At 40.1% G+C, this 23,691-nt stretch overlaps 3 protein-coding genes across 4 annotated transcripts in view; 1 reads left to right on the top strand and 2 right to left on the bottom strand.

Annotated features, from left to right (window-relative positions):
• The window catches only part of LOC125246308 (tripartite motif-containing protein 16-like), a 398,598-nt gene that overhangs the window by 38,038 nt on the left and 336,869 nt on the right, over window positions 1-23,691 (bottom strand). The window lies entirely within an intron of this gene.
• On the top strand, window positions 7,697-11,676 carry LOC125246301. The gene is made up of 7 exons (XM_048157250.1): window positions 7,697-7,807; window positions 9,226-9,908; window positions 9,989-10,034; window positions 10,144-10,235; window positions 10,663-10,773; window positions 10,974-11,250; window positions 11,341-11,676. Exons 1-7 carry the CDS (start codon window positions 7,709-7,711, stop codon window positions 11,542-11,544), a joined length of 1,512 nt encoding a protein of 503 aa, XP_048013207.1. The 5' UTR covers window positions 7,697-7,708; the 3' UTR covers window positions 11,545-11,676.
• Window positions 11,718-20,896, bottom strand: LOC125246316. Of its 2 annotated transcripts, XM_048157269.1 has the most exons (11): window positions 20,512-20,896; window positions 18,906-19,128; window positions 17,070-17,145; window positions 16,638-16,930; window positions 16,437-16,523; window positions 16,224-16,298; window positions 16,005-16,079; window positions 15,557-15,630; window positions 15,382-15,453; window positions 14,287-15,275; window positions 14,153-14,186 (listed from the first exon to the last, which is right to left on the bottom strand). In XM_048157269.1, exons 2-10 carry the CDS (start codon window positions 19,029-19,031, stop codon window positions 15,053-15,055), a joined length of 1,101 nt encoding a protein of 366 aa, XP_048013226.1. In that variant the 5' UTR covers window positions 19,032-19,128; window positions 20,512-20,896; the 3' UTR covers window positions 14,153-14,186; window positions 14,287-15,052. The 2 variants fall into 2 exon arrangements, with proteins under 2 accessions (XP_048013227.1, XP_048013226.1); XM_048157270.1 differs by lacking the exons at window positions 15,382-15,453; window positions 15,557-15,630; window positions 16,005-16,079; ... (4 more) ...; window positions 18,906-19,128; window positions 20,512-20,896 and adding exons at window positions 11,718-12,227; window positions 13,077-13,203 and having other exon boundaries at window positions 14,042-14,186; window positions 14,287-14,390; window positions 14,464-14,626; window positions 14,732-15,024.

Genomic DNA, 23,691 nt, shown 5'->3' with positions numbered 1-23,691 from the left:
AACACGCTGGAAGGTCTCCCTCCTCTTTATCCCGGAGGACACGGCGTCTGTGATTTCCAACAAGAATGTCAAATTTGGACTCGTCTGACCATAGAACACTTTTCCACTTTTGAAACTTTGAAACTTTAAATGAGCCTTGGCCCACAGGACACGACAGCGCTTATGGACCATGTTCACATATGGCTTCCTTTTTGCATGATAGAGCTTTAGTTGGCATCTGCAGATGGCACGGCGGATTGTGTTTACCGACAGTGGTTTCTGGAAGTATTCCTGGGCCCATTTAGTAATGTCATTGACACAATCATGCTGATGAGTGATGCAGTGTCGTCTGAGGGCCCGAAGACCTCGGGCATCCAGTAAAGATCCTCAGCCTTGTCCCTTACGCACAGAGATTTCTCCAGTTTCTCTGAATCTTTTGATGATATTATGCACTGTAGATGATGAGATTTGCAAAGCCTTTGTAATTTGACGTTGAGGAACATTGTTTTTAAAGTATTCCACAATCAATGCACATATCAATAAATGTTAAGCATAAATGTATAAATTATGAACCTACTGTATAATCTGTTTTTTTTTTGTTTGTGTATTTTGTCTAATTTAAGTCCATTAACTCTCACTCTCTCACCAGTGCATTACTGAACTAGATCTGATTGAGACACACTCAGAGATTTAGATTGCATTTATTTTTCTTTCTGTTAATTTTTCTAATTTTAACAGGACAGAGTGTCCAAACATACCGAAAAACTGAGAAAAGCACTGTTATATGTTTTATTATTTGTATGTGAATTTCTAAGCATATTTCTGATTTTGTCGCGCGGACAGGAACTTTTATTTTGGAGCAGAGATGTGACATCATAAGGCTGTACCGCGCTTCTGCATCTGTTGTGATTCGGCTGAAGAAAGGTTTGTTTTAAGCTTTTAAAGTGTTTAAATCAATGGAAACTGTTAAATTAATTTAAATCATTTTTACAAGTTATGTAAAATCCAGGGGCAGGTCATTGAGAGGGTGAATGTGTACAAGTATTTGGGTGTTCACATAAATAATAAATTGGATTGGTCAGATAACATGAGTGCTCTGTACAAGAAGGGCCAAAGTCGTATCCATCTGCTGAGGAGACATCTGGAACAACACCTCCCACCCTCTGTATGAGACTTTTGGGACCTTGGTTAGCTCTTTTAGTCAGAGACTTTTGCACCCTTAGTGTAAGAAGGAGCGCTTTCGGAGATCCTTTGTTCCAACAGCGGTTAGACTTTTTAATGCTATCTTATTTTAATATTGAGGTTGGGGCTTGGATAATTGTGCATTAAATTAAATTGATTAAATTAAATTAAATTATACTACATTTGCCCAAATATTTTATATTTATTTATAGTAGGATATATTTTTTTCATGGCATTTGTTTCCAGGCAGACCGTTAAAGAATGTGACACACACGTCTCCCGGACATCCTGTATAATTCAACCAACCAGATGATGACTTAATAAATCCTGAAGTGTTTCCAGTTAAGTGTGCCATATCCGTGGGCGTGACGTCTGAGGCTGAGACTAACAGAAGAGAGACGCATCTCTGATGCACGTTAAAAAACTTAATTAACAACTAGTTGTTCAGTTCCGTACACACTGCATAGAATTTCTATAAATGCGGTTGTCACTTCCTTATTTTACCGAACTGGGTGTGTACAGAATGCGAGTAAACACTAAAAGGTGAACTGACAACTGAATTTAGCTGCAGTGTTTACATGGTCATAGAATCCAAACATGAAGAAGAAAAAAAAAAAAAAGAAGAGTGGAACATCCTAAAGAAAGCAAAGTGTTCCGAATATTGAGAAAAGGTTCTGAGATTACAGATAACACCTCTTGCAGTAGCTTAGTGGGTATATGATCTAGCATACATGTTTTTGGTTTTGATCCCTTAAATGTGTTAATGTCTTGATGTCTGTTGTTTGGTACCAGTAAACTGGGGTCAACATGTATTTGTCTCTTTTAGATTTGATGGCACTGAAAGTGGAGAGTCAAGAACTAAATGAAATGGAAGAGAAAGATCAGTATGGAAAACGTCATGATTTCATAACTGAAGAAAAATCTTTTAATTGCTCACAGACTGAAAAGATTTCCTCACGAAACATCACTCAAAAGACTGGAAAGAGTACAACTGAAAAACAACACATTAAAGTCCACATGAAAACTCACACTGGAGTAAAGTCATTCAGATGTAATCAGTGTGGAAAGAGTTTCACTAAAAATAATGGCCTTAACAAGCATATAAAAATTCACACTGGAGAGAAGCCTTTCACCTGCTAGAAGTGTGGAAAGAACTTCTACGATAAATGTCACCTTAAAGGCCACATGAGAATTCATACTGGAGAGAAGCCTTATACCTGCCAACAGTGTGGAAAGAGTTTCGCTCAAAAAGGACATCTTAAAGGCCGCATGAAAATTTACACTGGAGAGAAGCCTTTCAGCTGCCAACAGTGTGGAAAGAGTTTCAGCCAAAAAGGAAACCTTAAAGGTGCCCTCGAATGAAAAATTGAATTTATCTTGGCATAGTCAAATAACAAGAGTTCAGTACATGGAAATGAAATACAGTAAGTCTCAAACTCCATTGTTTCCTCCTCCTTATATAAATCTCATTTGTTTAAAAGACCTCCGAAGAACAGGCGAATCTCAACATAACACTTACGTAACATTCAGGGTGTACGCCCCCAATATTTGCATATACCAGCCCATGTTCCCAACATTATGAAAGGCATTAGACAAGGGCAGCCAGTAACATCTGGATCTGCACAGGTGAATCAACAGACTAGGTAAGCAAGCAAGAACAATAGCGAAAAAAGGCAGATGGAGCAATAAAAACTGACATGATTCATGATTACATGATATTTTTAGTGATATTTGTAAATTGTCTTTCTAAATGTTTTTTTAGCTTGATGCTAATGTACTGTTAAATGTGGTTAAAGTTACCATCGTTTATTACTGTATTCACGGAGACAAGAGAGCCGTCGCTATTTTCATTATTAAACACTTGCACTCTGTATAATGCATAAACACAACTTTCTTTATAAATCTCTCCAACAGTGTAGCATTAGCCGTTAGCCACGGAGCACAGCCTCAAATTCATTCAGAATCAATGTAAACAATATAACAGTATACAATACTCACATAATCCGACGCATGCATGCCGCATGCATGCCGAACACTTTGTAAAGATCCATTTTGAGGGTTATATTAGCTGTGTAAACTTTGTTTATGCACTGTTCAAGGCAAGCGCGAGCTCCGTGGGCGTGGAGCACGAGAATTAAAGGACCAGTAGCCCTGAATCGGCTCATTTATAATGATGCCCCAAAATAGGCATTTAAAAAAATGAATTAAAACAAATCTATGGGGTATTTTGAGCTGAAACTTCACAGACACATTCAGGGGACACCTTAGACTTATATTACATCTTTTTAAAAAAAGTTCTAGGGCACCTTTAAAGTCCACATGAGAATTCACACTGGAGAGAAGCCTTTCACCTGCAAACTGTGTGGGAAGAGCTTCACAACAGAAATAAACCTTGGGTATCACATGAACATTCACACTGGAGAGAAGCCATTCACATGTGATCAGTGTGGAAAGAGTTTTAAACATAAAGTAACCCTTAATGGCCACTTGAGAAATCACTCAAGAAGTGTGGAATAGTTTCCTGTCTAAACTGACACCTGAAAGGATATCTGAACAAAGTACAAAGCTAGAACTAACAGGTAAATCTAAATAAGAACTGTCTAATAAGACCTGTAGACAAGAATGCTCACACAAATGATAGTCCAGCAGAGACATGAGGGCAAAATAGTACAATATAAAGGGACCAGAGCACATGAGGATCAGGTGAGCACAATTAGTGAAAGAGAACTAGACAAGGGCTGTGTTATGATACAAAGAACCAGTGAGGAGATATGGCGAAGCAGGAGTGAACAGGTGAATAGCCGAGATGACTGGTGATAGTTACGGTCCTTTTGTGATAATGATGTGCAGGTGACGGTGATTAGTATTCCGGTGATTGGGAGCGTTGGGATTGGTGCATGGTGGAGCCTGACGTGTCTGTGACAGTACCCCCCCCTCCACGGCCCGCTCCTGAGGGCAGAGGACCCCGGCGTCGTGGTGGTCGTCCTCTTCCACGCGGGGCAGGTCTGTCAGGGTGGTTACTATGGAAGTCTTGAAGTAAGTTGGGGTCTAGGATGTCATTTCTCGGGACCCAGGAGCGTTCTTCAGGGCCATAGCCTTCCCAGTCCACGAGGTACTCCAGTTGACCACCACGGCGTTGGGAGTCCAAGATCTCGTGTACCTCGTATGCTGCGCCGTCCTCCAGGATGAGTGGAAGGGGGGGTTCGGCGGCTGCCACGTCAGGCCCTGTGGAGGTGGAGACAGAAGGGTGGTGAGGCTTAAGCAATGAAACATGGAATGTGGGGTGAATGCGGTAACCTGGTGGGAGTTGGAGCTGGTAGGTGACCGGGTTGATCTGCTTGATGATGGGAAATGGGCCAATGAACCTGGGACTCAGCTTCCTGCAGGGCAGACACAGTCTGATGTCCCTCGTTGACAGCTAAACCTTCTGTCCGGGCTGGTAAACTGGAGTATCGGAACGGCGAAGGTCGGCTGTCAGTCTGCGTCTGCGCAGGGCTCGTTGCAGCTGGTGGTGTGCTGAGTCCCAGACCCTCTCGCTCTCTCGGAACCAGTAATCCACAGCTGGTACGTTGGAGGGTTCCCCATTCCAGGGGAACAGTGGGGGTTGGTATCCGAGTACGCACTGGAATGTAGTGAGTCCTGTAGTCGGCTGTCGTAGGGAGTTCTGTGCGTACTCGGCCCAACCCAAGTACTGGTTCCAAGAGTTCTGGTGGTCATGACAGAAGGTACAGAGGAAGCGGCCGATCTCCTGGATTTTCCTTTCCGTCTGCCCGTTCGACTGTGGGTGGTATCCAGATGTTAAACTGACGGCCACACCTAGGAGCGAGTGGAAGGCCTTCCAGACACGAGAAATGAACTGTGGTCCTCTATCGGACACAATATCCTCAGGAATCCCGAAGTACCGGAACACATGGTTGAATAACAGTTCAGCCGTTTCCATGGCAGTGGTTAGTCCTTTCAGAGGGATTAGATGACATGACTTGAGAAACGATCGATGATAACCAGGATGCAAGTGTGCCCATCAGATGCTGGGAGGTCGGTGATGAAATCCACTCCTAGGTGTGACCAGGGTCAATTTGAACGGGCAGAGGAAGGAGCTTGCCGGATGGTAGATGACGTGAGCTTTTGGAGATGGCGCACTCCCTGCAGCCCTGCACGTACCTTCTGACGTCTGCCGCCATGTTTGGCCACCAGAAGCGTTCTTTTAGCAACGAGAGGGTTCCATTGACCCCCGGGTGACCAGTGCCAAGTGACGTGTGGGCTGAGTGAATGGTTGGAGTGCGTCGTGACCGGGTGATGAATAGCAAGCCTGGCGGGCAACCCGGCGGAGGGTTCGTGGAGGCATTGGAGGAGGGAATGGTCTCTTCTGACCACGTGATGGGACATACAATGAGGGAACTTGGAATGATCGGTTCAGATTCTTCAGATCTTTCTTCAGGAGCATGGAGACGGGAGAGAGTGTTGGCTTTCACATTCTTTGACCCTGGGAGGTAGGAAATGGTAAAGTGAAAGCGGGAGAAGAACATGGCCCAGCGGGCGTGTCTTGGGTTTAGTCTCTTAGCAGCACAGAGATATTCTAGGTTCTTATGATCAGTTAGCACCAGGAAAGGATGTTTAGCTCCCTCCAACCAATGCCTCCACTCTTCCAAGGCTAGCTTCACGGCAAGAAGCTCTCTGTCACCGATGTTGTAGTTGACTTCCACCGGGTTGAGCTTGCGGGAGAAGAAGGCACATGGATGGAGTTTGCTTGGGGTCCCCTGCTGCTGGGAAAGCACCGCTCCCACTCCGGTGGTGGAGGCGTCCACCTCCACGATGAAGGGCAGCTCTGGATCGGGGTGAACGAGGAGGGGAGCGGTGGTGGAGGCTTCCTTTAGGAGGTTGAAAGCATTGGTGGCAGCTGGAGTCCAGGACAGAGACTTGGGCTGATGGCGTAGGAGGCTTGTGAGAGGATGAGTAATGGAGCTGTAATTCTTGATGAAACGTCGGTAAAAATGTGCAAATCCCAGAAATCTTTGGAGTTCTTTGATGGAGGTGGGTTCTGGCCAGTTGGTGATAGACTCCACCTTCCTCTCGTCCATCCGGATGCCACTGTGGTCGATGACATATCCAAGGAAATGTACAGATGGTTGATGGAAGGAGCATTTCTCGGCTTTCAGGAAGAGATGGAACTGTCGAAGACGGGTGAGGACCTCCGCAACGTGTTGGCGATGTTTGGCCAGGCTCCAGGAGTATATGAGGATGTCATCGATGTACACCAATACGAACCGGTTGAGGAACTCTCGGAGCACCTCATGGATGAAATCCTGGAATACGGAGGGGGCGATGACCAGACCATACGGCATGATGAGGTACTTGTAGTGGCCGGTGGGCGTGATGAAGGCAGTCTTCCACTCGTCCCCCTCGCGTATCCGGATGAGGTTATACGCGCTGCGGAGGTCCAGCTTCGTGAACACAGTGGCACCACGGAGATGTTCCAGGGCCGCCGGGACGAGAGGAAGGGGATAACGGAACTTAACAGTGATCTTGTTGAGAGAGCGGTAATCAATACAGGGCCTCAAGCCTCCGTCCTTCTTCGCCACGAAGAAAAAGCTTGATGCAGCAGGGGACGTTGATGGATGAATATAACCTTGATCGAGGGCCTCCTTGATACACTCCCCCATGGCCTTCTCCTCCGGGATGGACAGAGTGTAGATCTTACGCTTAGGCACTGGTTCACCCGGAAGCAGATCGATGACACAGTCCCATGGCCGGTGTGGAGGCAGCTTAGAGGCTCTCTGGGGGCAGAAGACATCACTGAAGGGGGCGTAACACTCAGGGATATCGATGGAGCATTTCTTAACTGGACTTCCGATGGAAGTTGCACAGATTGGGAGTTCTTTGGTAGGAGTTTGTGGAATGGAAAGTTCAGAGATACAGAGTGAGAAACAGGATTCGCCCCACTTCAGGATTTCGCCAGTCTTCCAGGAGATGGTGGGGTTATGCTGCTCCAACCAGGGACGCCCTAGAACCACGTCAGCGGTGGAATTCTCCAGAACCAGCAGATGAATGTCTTCAATGTGAAGAAGTCCGACTTGCAATTTGATGGGTCCTACCACACGGCGGACATGCTTATGGCTGAGTATGGCGTTATTTTCCTATCAAATGTCGAGAGCGCATTATTGTAGCGCGAAAGTACATTAATATAATGCGCGAGCGCGAATCTCTCTGCTCGTGCACGGAATATAATGTGCCGAGCGCGAATCTCTCTGCTCGCGCGCGGGAACTGGGCGCGCGCTCTCAGATAGACGCTGCTCTTGTAAGAATTTTCTCTGGGCTCGCTCAGAAAATATGCCTGCACTTAAAACGTGTCCAGTGCAATCGCGAATCTCTCCTCTTCGCTTAAAGTAAGCGTGTATGCGCACAGACTGTGTCCCGTGCGTTCGCGCATGCCTAAGTACTCTTCTCTACGACTTCTTTCTCTTTGCTCTTGGCATAAACACTGTCAAAACGGCAACAACCAATCAGAAATAGGCTTCAACTACTGACCAATGAAAACGCGACATAGTACATGGAATCTTATTGGTTGATATTGAATCGCACATGGAATCAGAATCACTTCGTTCAATCAAGACGAGCCGAGATGGATCCGCCGAATCGACGATCTCAGGTAAACTGTTTTATTTGTTTTGCTGTTAAATATGTCAAATGTATCTTAGAAATGTCTGGGAAGAGGGCGATTGGATTATTTTACATATAAATGACTTAGACTGTCTATCTGCACAATCTGTATTGTAAACATTAGTACTCCAGACTCTAAAGTTATCTAAAAGGTAATGTTACAGGGCTGGATTTCCCGAAACCTTCTTAACTCTACGTCGTTTTTAAATTATACCTTAACCCCTTCAGACCTGAATTATGTGCCACTGAGCAAAAAAAAAAAAAAAAAAAAAATATCCACTTGATATTTGTTCTTCTTTAATGTATAAATGAGTCTAAAAAATATATTTGTGCAAACTCATTTTTTATTAGATTTTTTTCATGTCCACTACAATGGACACCAGGGCTCAAGCAACAAAAAAAATTGTCATATTTTAACCATACATTTCTTATGAGCTAGAGTTCAAACACAATATGTGAACCATAGCATTGAATATTTTGAAAAGAACACATACTGTAACAAAGAGCAATGCTATAAGAATGTAGAGAAAATGTAAGATGATAAGATGAATTCTCAAAAAACTTGTTTTATTATTTTTGTTGTTTGCAGGGGTGAATGGGAATATGTGTGTATATGTCTGTGTGTGTTTGTGGGTGTGTTGTTTGTACTTGCTGTTTTTGATACATATATGATTGTGTGCATATAACATCAGGGCATCAGTGTGTGCGTGTGTGTGTGATTCTGTGTAAGTCTTCTGTAAGTCATTCGTAAGTAAGGTTGGTCTAGACCACTCTTAGCTATACCTTATCACTGTTGACAGTCTATACGAATATAATTCTGAAACTGTAATACACCCAGTGTTCAATTAGGATTATGGCAAAGAATAAATGCAAAGATTCACTGTTAAATTCAAATGTGCTTTTGCACTAAACCAGAGACAGACGCGCTCAACGCTTGTCATATTTCATACACAGATATCTATTTTTTTTCTATTCTACTAGTAGTAAATGGTGGTGGCGGTGGGACATTCTATTTAGTTACTGACATTCTTTCCAAATATATTTCTTTGTGTTCAGCAGATCAAAGAAATTCATACTTGTTTGAAAGTACTTGAGTGGGAGTAAATTATGAAAGAATTTTCATTTTTGGGGGAACTATCCCTTTAAGCAACAATAAGGTAGGCCTATAGTTCGGGGAACATGTCTAGAAAAGGTATATCTTCATTTAAAAGTCTTTGTAGCACGCTAATAGACCACGTCATCGGGAAACCCAGCCCTGGTCATTATAGTGTCTTTAAACCTGACAATTACTAGTAGTTCTGGAATTTTGTTATTCGTTGTAAGAAATACAATTTATAACTGTTATATTAAATGTCTAACATCTGCTATAGATTTTATAATGACTAGTCTACTTTTTTCCCCCTACAGATCTTGCTTAGACGACTAGTCTTGGACAGATTACTGAATAAGCTGCAGTATATTGTTAACCATTCTGCCTCAGGCCTCAACCTTGATTATCTACATTTCATTTGCACACATGAACTAATACTCATTGATGCATTAGAAGAACTTGTTATCCCAGAATGCATTGTAAATGCCCTTAGAGACCTCTGTATTTTGGTGAGAGAGCAGGTTGAAAATGAAACAAATGAAACGCTTCAAATTGAGGTGGAGGCAGTCGCAGGAGTTATGGGACGACCTAAATTCACAGTTGAAAATGAGAAGATTAAGTCCTTGCTAGACATTCAGCTGCCCGTCCCTTGCATAGCCAAACTGTTAGGAGTTAGTGAAAGTACAGTTTTCCGTAGGATGAGAGAGTTTGGACTGTCTGTGTCAGACTCCTATAGTACAATAGGTGACCAAGAGCTTGATATGTTAGTGACCAACATCAAGTCTCAAATGCCTCATGTGGGCTATAGATTGATGATGGGAAGGTTGAGATCTTTAGGTTACAAGATACAGTGGAGCAGACTGAGGGCATCTATGCACAGAGTAGATGCAGTTGGGATTTTTTCCCGCATGACACAGCTAGGCTGTGTAGTGAGGAGAAAATACTCTGTCAGGGCCCCTCTCAGTCTAGTGCATGTGGATACCAACCACAAACTGATAAGGTAGGTTTCTAACATTTTTGTACAATTGTACATGAGACTGCAATAGAAATAATTAATAAAATTTGTTTTCTTCCAACTAGATACAACATTGTCATATTTGGGGGCATTGACGGTTTCTCCAGAAAGGTAATAAGATGTGTTTGTATGTTTATAATAATACTGTCATTACATATTTTGTTGTGATATCTACTGTCCATTCCAAGTAAACATTATGTTATGGATTTGCTCTCTTTAGATAATGTACTTGGATGCAGCTAACAACAACAAGGCATCAACTGCCTTTACCTTCTTTTTACAATCCATTGAGAAGAATGGTGTGCCTTCAAGGTAATTGCTAGTAAAACTGTATTTTTTTTTTATATTGTACATTATAGTACATTTGAACCCATAGTGTGCTACAAGTGGTAACTAAATATATTTTTAAATACAGATATAGTATAAAAGCACATTTAAGTTCATATTTAATGGTGTCTCAAAATAGCACAGGTGAGTACACTTAGATGTTCTTAAGATTATCTTAAGAAGTACTAAAGAAGAATTTTTAGTAAATAGAGCACTTTAAGTACATTATAGAAATGTTTTTTTTTTACCTGGGCTATCATACTGAGAGACTAACACAATACTGAGACTAACATTTCCTTACGTGTTACATAGAAGAAAGTAAGTCATGCAGGTTTGGAACAACATGAATGAAAAATTAACTTATTGGCTAAACTGTTAAACCGATTGACTAATCTTTTACATTATTGCAAAGGGTTAGAGGTGATCAAGGAGTTGAGAACCTCGACATTGCACGCTTCATGTTCACTGTAAGGGGAACAGACAGAGCAAGTTTCATTTCTGGGAAAAGCGTACATAACCAAAGGTAAAGTAAGAAAATGCAGGTTGTAGGATAAGATGATTCGTTAAATTTGTTTATTTTCTGAAGCCATGCTATATTTAAATGTAGAATACCCTTTTTTTTTTAAATTATAGTCATGATTAGACATTTCAAGCTATTTTACATAATATTTAGCTCCATTTGTGTTCTTAAGAATCACATAGTAATCATTCTTCCTGTTACAGAATCGAACGGCTCTGGCGTGATGTGTGGACAGCGGTGACTACCACATATTACGATACCCTCCATGGTCTTGAAGAAGATGGCTTGCTGGACATCTCAAACACACTACACATTTTCCTTGCCCAGTTTGTGTTTCTTCCCCGTCTCCGCAAAGACTTGCAGACATTTGCTGAGGGCTGGAACCATCACCCTCTCCGCACTGAGGGAAATATGACCCCACATCAGTTGTGGGAGGTGGGACTTATGCAAAATAGCATCAGTGAGCTTGAAAATTTAGAGGTATGAATGAGTTTTATTTCTCTAACACAAATAATGTTTCTTAGAGGTTGCTTATTTGACTAAGAATTTTAATTGATTACATTTCCCTAGGATGTAGAGGACTGTGACATGGACTGGGAAAGTGCCATTTTCCATGAGGAACCATTAACAGCATTTGGAGTTGTGGTTCCAGAACTCCTCCCCCCTCTAAATGAACAAGAAATGAGAAGCCTCCAAGCTGCTGTTGACCCTACAGTGACATCACACTCGAATGGTAGAGACATCTATATTCAGTGCTTTGATATTTTTCACTGACAAATTATGAATACGCTTAATCTATTGTCCTTTGCTTGTTCATATCTACTTGAGATGGAAACATGTATTTTCCAAATAGACTTTATTGAACATAAGAAAAAAAAAAAAATTCAAATACAGTGAACTTATTGTAAGATTCAATATCACTCTCTTTTAGGGTGTTCACCCTAAACTAAAACTGTAGTGATTGTCACAAAGAAGTATGTGGTGCTGAACAGTGTTTGTGGAATGCTTACCATATGACAGCTTAAACTCTTTATACTAACATTTTTATCAACTTGAAACTGTAATACACTGTCATACAAGCAATAAATTCCTGGCAAAGAAATTGTGTCCATCGTTTCTAAACTTAATACATTTCCATGTTAAACTGAAAATCTTGTGCAGCTAAACCTTCAGAAATTCCTGGCCAAGAAAGAAACCCTCCATCAACACAGTTTTGAAGTCTTCATACTTTGACATGTGTTTAACAGGTAGCATAATTGTATTGCTGCATGCTGCCACAGTTGGATAACATATCCTATGCTCATTATATTCTGCATCACAGTTATGGTTGAATTGCACTGTGATTTTGAAATGTGCCTTCTCTTGAGACAGAATAGGAATGTGTCCCTGTCCTGTCACCCACTGAAGGAAGGTCTTTGGAGTCATGGGGAGAGTACCCACACCAGAAGTACTGTCATCTGAAAAACAAATTGCAAATGAGTAATTATTAAACTTGATGGCAGATTTTGTCTTTAATAAACATCAGTCCATCAATTCCATCTTCCATACTGCTTTACTATACATAGTCATGGAAGTGCTGAAAGCAACCAAACATCCCACTACCGAAGAAAGGGAAACATCCTGAACAGGTGGCGAGTAACAACAAACTGGGGTGCATTTCCCGAAGCCAACAAATCAGCGAAACTTGTGACCATAATTGTCTAACTGTGCTTTTGGGAAACGCATCCCTGTTCAGTTAAAGCAGGGGTGGTGAACATTGATCCTGGAGGGCCACTGTCCTGCAGAGTTTAGGCCCAACCCTGAAAAAACAACTCACCTGTCTGTAACTTCAGTAATCCTGAAGACCTTGATTAGCTTCAGGTGTGTTTAATTACGGTTGGAGCTAAACTCTGCATTACAACAGCCCTCTAGGATCAATGTTCCTCACCCCTGAGTTAAAGGGATAGCTAAATAAAAAATCTGTCATTATTTACTCATCTTTTAAAACCTGTTTTTACTTTAAAGAAAAGTTTGTTTTATATAATGACAGTGAAGAATGCCTCTTGTGCAGTATTTTCCTAAAGTAATTTAAATTCTCACATAAAGAGGAAGACTTAGATTGTAGTTTAATAAGGAATGTGGTGCAGAATTGTTTTTATGATACTTGCAAGCCCGTTGTCAGAATTCATTGTATTGATAAGAGCAGCATTAATCTGCACATTGTGTTCTAAGCCATGCAAGTTTAGAATGATGTGAAGGTAAGTAAATCACTATTTTAGTGTGAATTTTACATTCACTTTTAAGACTTGTAGTTTTAGTGTTTTTACTTTGCTCCTGTTCCTGAAGAAGGTCTTGCAGATGGTTCATCATGGCAACCTCGACCTGTTCTCTGTATGAGCCCTTTTCACTGAACTCTGCCTGGCAAATGGAAATGACGAAATCTGCATCCACAACCTGTTAAGTAAATGTTGAAAAACAATGAAGAAAAATTTTCAAATTAAAGCCTAGTCTTATCTAGAGCAGTGGTTCCCAAACCTGTTCTGAAGGACCCCCAGCACTGCACATTTTGTATGTTGCCCTTATCTAACACACCTACCTCAGGTCTTGTAGTCTCTACTAATGAGCTGATAAGTTGAATCAGGTGTGTTAGATGAGAGAGACATCCAAAATGTGCAGTGCTGGGGGTCCTCCAGGACTGGTTTGGGAACCACTGATCTAGAGCAGTGGCTCTCAACTTGTCCTCAGGACACACTGCACATTTTGTATGTTTCTCTTATTTGACACAGTTCAGTTCATGGAACTCTCTCCTAACAAGCTGATGATCTGAATCAGATGTGTTAAATAAGGGATACATACAAAATGTGCAGAGCAGTGGCTCCAGAGGACTGCTGAGAAACACTGATCTATACACAGTTCACATCTGGTCTCCTGGCATGTGTTTGTGCTCCCTTATAGTTTTAAAACTATTAGAAGCTGCACTGTGTAAATTCTGTCACTAACCCACCCCAAGTTAGTTGATCAGATACAAAATAGATAAATAAAAAATGTTATGAAAGTATAATAAGGCAGTTTTACAATTGCAAGGAAATTAGCCTACAAATATTGATGGTTTCTGCATGTCCTAATAATAATAATAATAATAATAATAATAAATACAGTGGCAAGCAGCAATGATGGGCTAAAACTCCAGTGCCACAATTCCTGAAGCCAGTTGGTGGCACTATGATTGTGAACCACAAAAGCCACATCTATGTGGTACTACTACTACTACTACTACTACTAATGTACTTACTGCCGTTTCTGTCCCAGGAACAAACAGAGGCTGACAAATTTCTGGGTGTTTTTCCATAAGACCACCAAGGCCATAAAGCTGCAAACCCTTCCTGATCTCTTGCAGCATAGGGATCAACTTAAGAGTGGCATGTAGGATAATAGCTCTGGAAAAATAGCATTGTGAGAGACAAAGTTATGCACACAAATGAATTTAATTCTGCCAAACCTCACTCAAATTAATATTCTTAAACAATTCCTACATACCGGATAATTTCATCCTTCTTCTCTAAGCTGACTACGCCGAGATACCCACAGCTCAAAATGTCTTCTGTGAGCTCTGTAATTGAGCTTTCTGTAGCTGATTCAACCTGAAATAATTGTGCATATATTTAAAGGTCTTCATCAAAAAACGGTCTATCATAATCATCTAAATAAAAATACCTGTGCTGTAAGATCACGATAGTGCCCATTTCCCAGATCATTTTTTTCTAGGTGTGCAAACTCTAGAGAGCCACTACACAGGACCTTATAGCACCAATGTGCAAGGAAGTTTGGGGCTGGGCCACCCTGGGCCAAGCTGACCGCCATTATTTCTCCTATAGTCCTGAATAAGCAAAATAATTTTTCTTTAGTTTTTTTCACATAGTAAACATTTAATAACAGAAGGTGAGATTAAATTTATTGTCTTATAAAGTATCAAAATACATACTTGAAATGACCTTTGTCCAGATCAGACAGAGAATACTTTGGTGCTCCCCCCTCAAAAAAACGCCCTTCAATGCCTCCGATCATTTCTTAAATGAGAAAATGGTTATTGTAACAATTCTGCATGACTTGTAAAAGTTTATCACATGTACAGCACCAGCCATTCCCATTTGAAACCCAGCTCTGCTTCAGATCATAGTTCTACTAATTTTTAACGCATAACTTCAGATGTGTCAAAAATAGAGAAACTTTAAAAACATGCAGTGATCGGGAAACTCCAGGAATATTTGGAAAAACCCTGATCTACAATATATTTTTATTCATGTTATGCAATCATGCCTGTCAGAAATTCCTTGCTCAGTGCCCCAGTGTCTACTCCAGCTTCACCTATAAAGGCAACTTTCAGTTTGTTAATGGGAGATGACTTTTTTTGCCTCTGCCACTGCACAAGGCCCCTCTCCAGCATGTTTTGTCTCGATACGGTGATGTCAAATCTATGCCCTTCTGTAATTACGGCTGCACTGATGGTTTTGAGAACATCTTCAAGGCTAGGTAAGACAAGAAAAATACAGCTAAAATATTTAATACTATTAACTTCTGTAATAAATGTAAAATTGTATATCTAAGTTAAAATTTAAAAAAATATAGTCATACCTTTCGATTTTACAGCCAAATGGTTCAAAAACATCTTCCAGATCAGAAATCGGTGCTTGGGAATTCTCCAAACTGCATGCAACAGAATAAAACAACAAATTAAAAATACTGACCACTAAATTAATTAAATCCATTTTGTTAGGAAATTTTTTTTGCAATTCTTGAATTAAGTTACCTTTCACCACAAAAGCTGGCATGAATTTCTAAATAATCCATTGGAAAATTATTTAGACACAGTGGACAGGCAGCCTAAAAACACAATAATACAATCAGCCAATAAAACAAATTACCACTAAAAAATTTTTATATATATCACTTAAAGCTAAAATGCATATTATTTTCGATGTTAAAAAACTCATACTCACATTGTCATATGTAGATACTATAAATATGAAATTCATTAGCTGATTTCTTTGCTAACTGTACACATTGTCTCTTTAATGCTAAATAAATATTATTATTGCTATATTTATTTTAAGTGACCTGTCCATCTACACACAACAAATGAGTTTGAGTTTGTTTGTATGTTCATACAGTGGTACAAATAATCACACACTTCAGCTTTAATGAATAAAGAACTCTATATGCAGGGTAGTGGTCTGGCAGTATTGTTCATTTGATACCTCATTGTTTGATTTATTAGTGCTAGTGCTGGCTTCTGCTGAGGACAATCCAGCAGTAGTGGGTACAGAAAAAGACTGCAATGAAAACATATGTATTAAGAGAGTCATCAGCAAGTCAATCAATCCACCACTAAATATCATGAAAATAAATACATTAAACATATAATCAGTGTTAGGTAGTACTATATATTGCTAAAAGCTTTATTGTTAATTTGATACCTCGGAATTTAATTTATTAGTGCTAGTGCTGGCTTCTGCCGAGGACAATCCAGCAGTAGTGGGTACAGGAAAAGACTGCAATGAAAACATATGTATTAAGAGAGTCATCAGCAAGTTAATTTATCCACCACTAAATATCACAAAAAACCAAACAAATTAGAATTAGTGTTGGGTAGTACAATTTTGTGGTAAATGCTATTGTTAATTTGATACCTCGGAGCTTGCTTTACTAGTGCTGCTGCCACCTTCTGAAATGGGTTTTGGTAATGCTGATCCATTGAATACAGGAAGAGGAGAAGACTACAATGAAAATATAAGACATATAATCACCTTTCAAAAAACATGACAACATTTTCCATTAAAGAACATTTAAATGTTACAGTGAGGTTAAAGTTTTCCTAAAAATGTAATTACCCTTCCAGAACTAGTGGTATCATCCTCGGTGGACAATTCAATAGTACTGCATGACTTAACATGCATAGCCAAGATCTGTAGGGGCATGGACAAGCTGCAGTTTTGGCAGGTTGCTTTTGGCATTTTCTGAAATTCTTCGGCATCTGAAGGAAGAGGCATTGTATCTAGCTCCTCTTGAAGAGGAACTATAAACATGGTAATCTTTCCACCTCCACTTGATGATTTTAAATACTGGCCATTATAGCCATCAGCTTCTGGTGGGACAATCATCAGTTTTCGCTGTCCTGACCCACCTTTAAAGACAACAAATCCAACTATATACTACTGAGGTTCTTACTCGTTGTCACACAATAACATGTTGTAATTTTTTCACATTTATAAATTTAGAATACAATTTAGAATTTAGAATATATTTATTCTAATCTTAATTACCAAGAGCCTTGTACAGGAGCCATCCTCCAGTGAGTTTCATAAGTTTTGGATAGTGTTCCATCAGTTGCCTTGTTATCTGCACAAAAACAGATTTCTGGGTAACCAAAACATTCAGTAATACTCCTACATTTATTTCAAAAGCAGACATACTGAACACAAATGTTAAAAATTAATAGAATGTTAACAGTACTTTCAGTACATTACAACTTTAAAACTTTTTAATATACTAAAATTTATCTGCATACAATAAGTGGCGGTTTCCCGGACAGAGATTAAGCCTAGTCCTAAAATAAAATGGCCCTTTAAATTATGGTTTAAAATAGTCCTGGTCTTAGTCTAGTCCAGAGTTTAATAAGCTAGCTAATTTCCTGGAGGTTGATTTAACAGCATTGTTTTTGGTTCAAATGTTATTGCTTCATTTTAAATTGACTTGAAATGGTTACTAGAACTCACTTGATGTTTTCATTTTGAAATAATGTTTCAGTCAAGTAACCCAATCAAACAGGACTTTCACTTCCCATCATGCTTCCCACCAGCTGAAGTGGGAGAGTAAATGTTGAAAAAGTGTTATTTTATGCAGTTTTTAGAAAGATGAGAATATGGAGAGACTTCTTACTATTTAATGTTCAATTATGTAAATGTTTTTGTTATGTTAGTGTTTTTTGGAGATTACCGTTGTGGTGAAGTGTAGAGCTTGTGCTTGGGTTGAGGACCTGCTAACAAGCATTGCCTTTTTTATATAATGAAGCAACTACTATATGATAGTCCTTTAGATCAAACCAGTATCATTTCTAGACTGCCAACACTGATCATCACGTGAAAATAGTTATGTTTAGTTTGTTGCTATGTAAAGGACAAAACAAAAGCCTTAATAATCATATGATTATTATATATATATATAGAATTATTCTATTTAAAATAATTAATTACAAACAGATTTCCATGCATTTATTTTTTTCACAGCTGGAGTATTTTGCATGCTTTAAAATAAATGTCTCTTGTTTAGTTATGTTTTTATATTGGAGTCTTTTTTGCTGCAATTGTTTTCCTTGGATTTGCTACTCAGTTCCCTGCAATTTAAGCTTTTCTTGGTTCATTCCATGTTTTACAGGCAACCTATCTCATGCTAATTCAGATTAGCACAGTTGGTTTTAAATTAATCTAGTTTATTTTAATTCTGGACTTCATAGTCCAGGTTTTAGTAATCTGTACTTAATCTGTGTTTCAGAAAGCCATTTTTTAAACCACAATTAACTATTCTAGATTAAGGCTTATCCTGGTTTAATTTAAACCCTGTCCGGGAAACCGCCCCTAAGAACCTGATAATGTGCTATAATCTGAATAGAATTCACAATGGAATGCAAACAATACTGTAGCAAAATCGATTTTAAAATTAAACGGTTATATTTTTTATTTAATTAAACTTTATATTAAGTGGCCTTAACTACTATGTACTTACATCAAAAAATAAGTACAACGTACTTATTGGGTTCATATTGAATTGCAAAACACATTTGCAGCTATTGAGGTGGAATACGGGTAAGGTTAGGGAAAGCTTTGGTGGTATGGGTAGGTTTAAGGGTAGGGGTAAGATGTAAGGGATGGGTCAACAGTGTAATTATAAATGTAATTACAGAAATTAAATACAGATGTAATTACATGCAGGTCTTTTTAAAATATAAGTACAATGTAAAAACATGTATGTACACAATAAGTGCACTGTATCAAATGATTAATTTAAATGTAAGTACATAGTAGTTAAGGCCACTTAATATAAAGTGGGTCCAATTAAACCTTCATTTTGATCAAGCTCAATTATGTCCTTTTCTAATTTACCTCAGAGTGGTCAGCATCTTCAGATAATTTAACTGTACGCCTTCCCATTCCAGCAAGGAAAAGTGTAAAATCCTCTGATGGTTTTGGTGTCTTTTCCACATTCTTATTTACTAAATAGAACTGCATGGAAAGAGTCCTGCTGCTGGTGTTGACCACTTTACAGGGGGATCGAAACCTTTTTCGTCCCTTTTGAGATCCCTTTAAAAAATATCCTGGGAATGATCTGAAAAATTCAAAACATTGTATATAGTTTACTCATTAAATAATATCATGTGATTTTAATAGCCTAATAACAGAGACTAACAGATATGAATTTATACATGATAAATTGAGTGCTTACATATCAGTTGTCAACTGACCATTTAACTAAACAAAACATATTCATATGCTAGCTAAACTAGAGATTAGAAGACAAATTACAATCTTTCCTAAACATAAATAACCTGGTCATTTCTCTCTGCACTGGTGTCTGCTGCTGCTGAGCAGGTGAGGGCTGCTGCTGCGGAGCAGGTGAGGGCTGCTGCTGCTGCGGAGCAGTTGTTTGAATCTGCCCTGTCTGTAGCTGGCTGTCTGATCTTATCTGATCACTTATCAATGTTATGAGATGACGAGTTGCTTCATCAATGATGGCGGACTGGAATAGTAATACAGTATACAACATTTTAGATTTTTAAACCATAACATTTTATCTGGTAGATCAATCTTTATATTCTGGTAGATCAATCTTTATATTCCATTAAGGGTTTTAGCTTTGTAAGGCACTGTATCTGTGTTTTTTTTTTTTTTTTTTTTGTCCAATACAAATAACCTGGTACTTAATCAATCTCAATACTATGTTACCAATCAACATCAACAAAAGCCACCTTAACACTACAAAAGGTGTTACCTACATCTGACATGGCGTTTATGTTTATTTATACTGACTGCTTGATGCTCATGTACATGTATTTACACAAATTTGGATAATGTAATTACCCTAAATAATCAATAACAAGAACTTAGAGGCTAAATAAAGCTAAAGAAAGAAAGAAAAAGACTGTGATAGTACATTCAGAATTCATTTAGTAAACAACTCCAGTGTTCTCCTTGGTGAGTATCAAAATGCCTCTGATTGGCCAAACTGCATTAATTAAGCTCAACAGAAAGTGCGTGATTGGTTATAACACTCAACGCTGCAATCCGCGATAAAGAAAATCTAATGCAGATGACACTTTTCATTAATTTCACATCACTTCATTCGTGACAGCCATAATAGATATAGCATAATTTTTCTGGGGCATTATGCCCCTTATCTCGAAATTAGGGGGGCATTTTGTTCAGATATGAATGATCTCGCTACATACTTAATGTTTTGGTGAGATTGCACGAGACAAAGTGTTAATTATCAGACGTAAAATATTATTTTTGCCTTTTGGAATCTGCATTCAAATCCATTTGCCTCAAAAATCTCACTTTCAATGGGCATGGCACCTGTAGTGTGAACAATGTGGTTGTGTAGATAGACAGTCTAGGTCATTTATATGTAAAATAATCCAATCGCCCTCTTCCCAGACATTTCTAAGATACATTTGACATATTTAACAGCAAAACAAATAAAACAGTTTACCTGAGATCGTCGATTCGGCGGATCCATCTCGGCTCGTCTTGATTGAACGAAGTGATTCTGATTCCATGTGCGATTCAATATCAACCAATAAGATTCCATGTACTATGTCGCGTTTTCATTGGTCAGTAGTTGAAGCCTATTTCTGATTGGTTGTTGCCGTTTTGACAGTGTTTATGCCAAGAGCAAAGAGAAAGAAGTCGTAGAGAAGAGTACTTAGGCATGCGCGAACGCACGGGACACAGTCTGTGCGCATACACGCTTACTTTAAGCGAAGAGGAGAGATTCGCGATTGCACTGGACACGTTTTAAGTGCAGGCATATTTTCTGAGCGAGCCCAGAGAAAATTCTTACAAGAGCAGCGTCTATCTGAGAGCGCGCGCCCAGTTTCCACGCGCGAGCAGAGAGATTCGCGCTCGGCACATTATATTCCGCGCGCGAGCAGAGAGATTCGCGCTCGCGCATTATATTAATGTACTTTCGCGCTACAATAATGCGCTCTCGACATTTGATAGGAAAATAACGCCATAGCTGAGCGGTTTTCCAGTTATGGAGCTGATCTGGTAGATAGTCGGAGACGGAGAGGTCTTGAGACTGAGTTGCCAGCAGAGGGCGCCGGAGATGAAGTTTCCGGCTGACCCTGAGTCAAGGAGCGCCACCACTGTAAGTGAAGTATCAGCAGCAGTAAGATTGACAACAGTGGTGAGTGGTTTCATTTTCTGAGTTGAAGGAAGAATGGCACTCACCATGGGACGAGGTGGTCGTGTGGGGCATGCGGAGATGACATGCCCCGGCGTACCACAGTACAGGCAGAGGTTCAGGGTCAGCCGACGTTGTCGCTCAGTAGGGGTGAGATGAGAATTCTCAATATCCATGGGTTCGTGGGCTGGTTCTGGGGAGCTGACGGGTTCGGACCGGCAGAGGAGTGAGGTGGTAAATGACTGGCCCTGGTGTTCTTGTAGACACGCTTGCATACGAGTGGCGCAGCGGATGGATAGCTGGATGAATTTCTCTAGGCCGATGGAATCCTCGTATGCAGCGAGATGCAGCCGCACCCGAGGCTCCAATCCTTGGCGGTAGGTGGTAATCAAAGCTTGTTCATTCCATCCACTTACGGCAGCCAGCGTTCTGAATTGCAAAGCATAATCATAAATAGACATTGAACCTTGTTTTAAATTATAAAGTTTCTCACCAGCAGACGAGTCAGTGATGGGTTTCCCGAAAACCTCCCGGAAGTGGGAAATAAAGGCTGGATATGACTGAGTTATAGCGCCATGTTGTGACCAGATGGAATCAGCCCATTTTAATGCTTTGCCGCTGAGTTGAGAAATGAGGAACGCTATTTTGGCTGTGTCGTTCGGGTACAGGTGCGGCTGCATCTCCAGGACCAGTTCACACTGCAGCAGGAAACCGCTGCAGTCCTCCGCCTATCCGGAGTAGGGCGCTGGTTTGGCCATGGGACTGGCGTAAACAGGTGGAGAAGGAGATGGGACTGTGTTGACGGTGGTGACTGCAGGTGCCGGAGAAGGAGAGGTGTTTGTGGATGGCGTTGGTGGATTGATGGTGAGAGTGCGGCGTAGCGCATCCACGAGTGCTTGGAAGGGGTCCTGTTGACTCATACTGGTTCAGCTGTTATGGTCCGGTCTTCTGTTATGATACAGAGGGGTCGGACACAGATGTAAACAGGTAAGCAGTCTTTATTAAGAACCAGTGAGCAGATATGGCAAAGCAGGAGTGAACAGGTGAATAGCCGAGATGACTGGTGATAGTTACGGTCCTTTTGTGATTGCAGATGGAAGAGTCTTTGAACTTGCTGGAGCTGGAGAACGTAGGAGACGTGGGAGCACTCACACGAAGACGAGGAACACACTGGGAAATCGGGAAGCACAGGAGACAGGTAAGTAGAGAGCGGGAAGTCCTTGAGGTAAGCATACACGTAAGTATCGCTCAATGAGACCGGACAGTGAGTGCAGGGTGTGAGTGCTCTTTATACTAGTGGTGATGAGGGTGATAATGATGTGCAGGTGATGGTGATTAGTATTCCGGTGATTGGGAGCGTTGGGATTGGTGCATGGTGGAGCCTGACGTGTCTGAGACAGGCTGCATCCGAAAACTTAAAAATGCTGCCTTCAGAGGACACATTCCAAGGTCCAAGGACTTATGAAAGTTGCAGTTAGTGGTCAGTTTATGTGTAAATGTACTACTTTGATCATTGTTTTCCACTTTTGATGTCATTTCTAGTGAGAAATCACTATTGTAGTAATTAAATATTTGCTTAGTTATCATCAAAGCTTTGTGCTATTTTGGTGTAGATTATTAAACCATTTTGCTGCCTCCAAAATCACTTTCGTGAGGTACCATCATGCACAAATGCTGCCTGCAAAGCTATTCCCTGATAGGGCAGCGAGGCAACAAGTCAGCGCCTGGGTTTTCGGAGGCAGCCAAGGACTTAACAATGGGATGTGGTAAAGGGAAACAAGGAGGTGAGACAAGGGGAGCACATGGCTAACACAAACAAAGACTAAGCCATGTGCTCAGGCACAAGACAAACAAAGAAACACTGAACAGAGACGACAGACAAGGACTCTGACAATCAGTGTTTAAATGCAAGATATTTAATGTGTACCTAAAGTATACTTGCAATAGTTTCACTCTAGCACAATCAAATATCATTAAGTATATCTTTAGTTGGACCTCAGCATTATTTCCGGATAACTAAAGTACATCAAGTAAAAAATTAATTCCAATTTAACAAACTTTAAGTGTACCAATTTAGTATACCAAAAGTACAATTGCGTGGTATTTATATTAAGTACATAAATATGTAAATATATCTGTAGTATACTTAGATAAAAATAAATGTATTTCAAATACATTTTAGCATATTTATTTTTCACTAGGGACTGCAAATATTTCTGATCTTACAAGTGTGAGAGACTTATGAGAATGTATCTTTAATAATGTTATTGTGTTTTGTTATTCATTCAGAAAGCATCAAAAGCCACTACTATTGTTTATTTGGGGTAAAAGTACTTACACAAAGAGTTTTGTGCACTTTGTTCTATTATTTGGGAATGTTCTGACTCTTTTCAGAAAGTTGTAAAGGAAAATTGTTGTGATCTGCCTCTTGAGATGAAACACGTGTATTCCTCAAACGTAAGTTACTTTGGATAAAAGCATCTG

The sequence above is a fragment of the Megalobrama amblycephala genome, linkage group LG14 (assembly GCF_018812025.1).
Source record: "Megalobrama amblycephala isolate DHTTF-2021 linkage group LG14, ASM1881202v1, whole genome shotgun sequence".
Taxonomy (NCBI): domain Eukaryota; kingdom Metazoa; phylum Chordata; class Actinopteri; order Cypriniformes; family Xenocyprididae; genus Megalobrama; species Megalobrama amblycephala.
The sequence above is the reverse complement of the archived record's forward strand: the minus strand, read 5'-3'. Positions and strand labels throughout refer to the sequence as shown.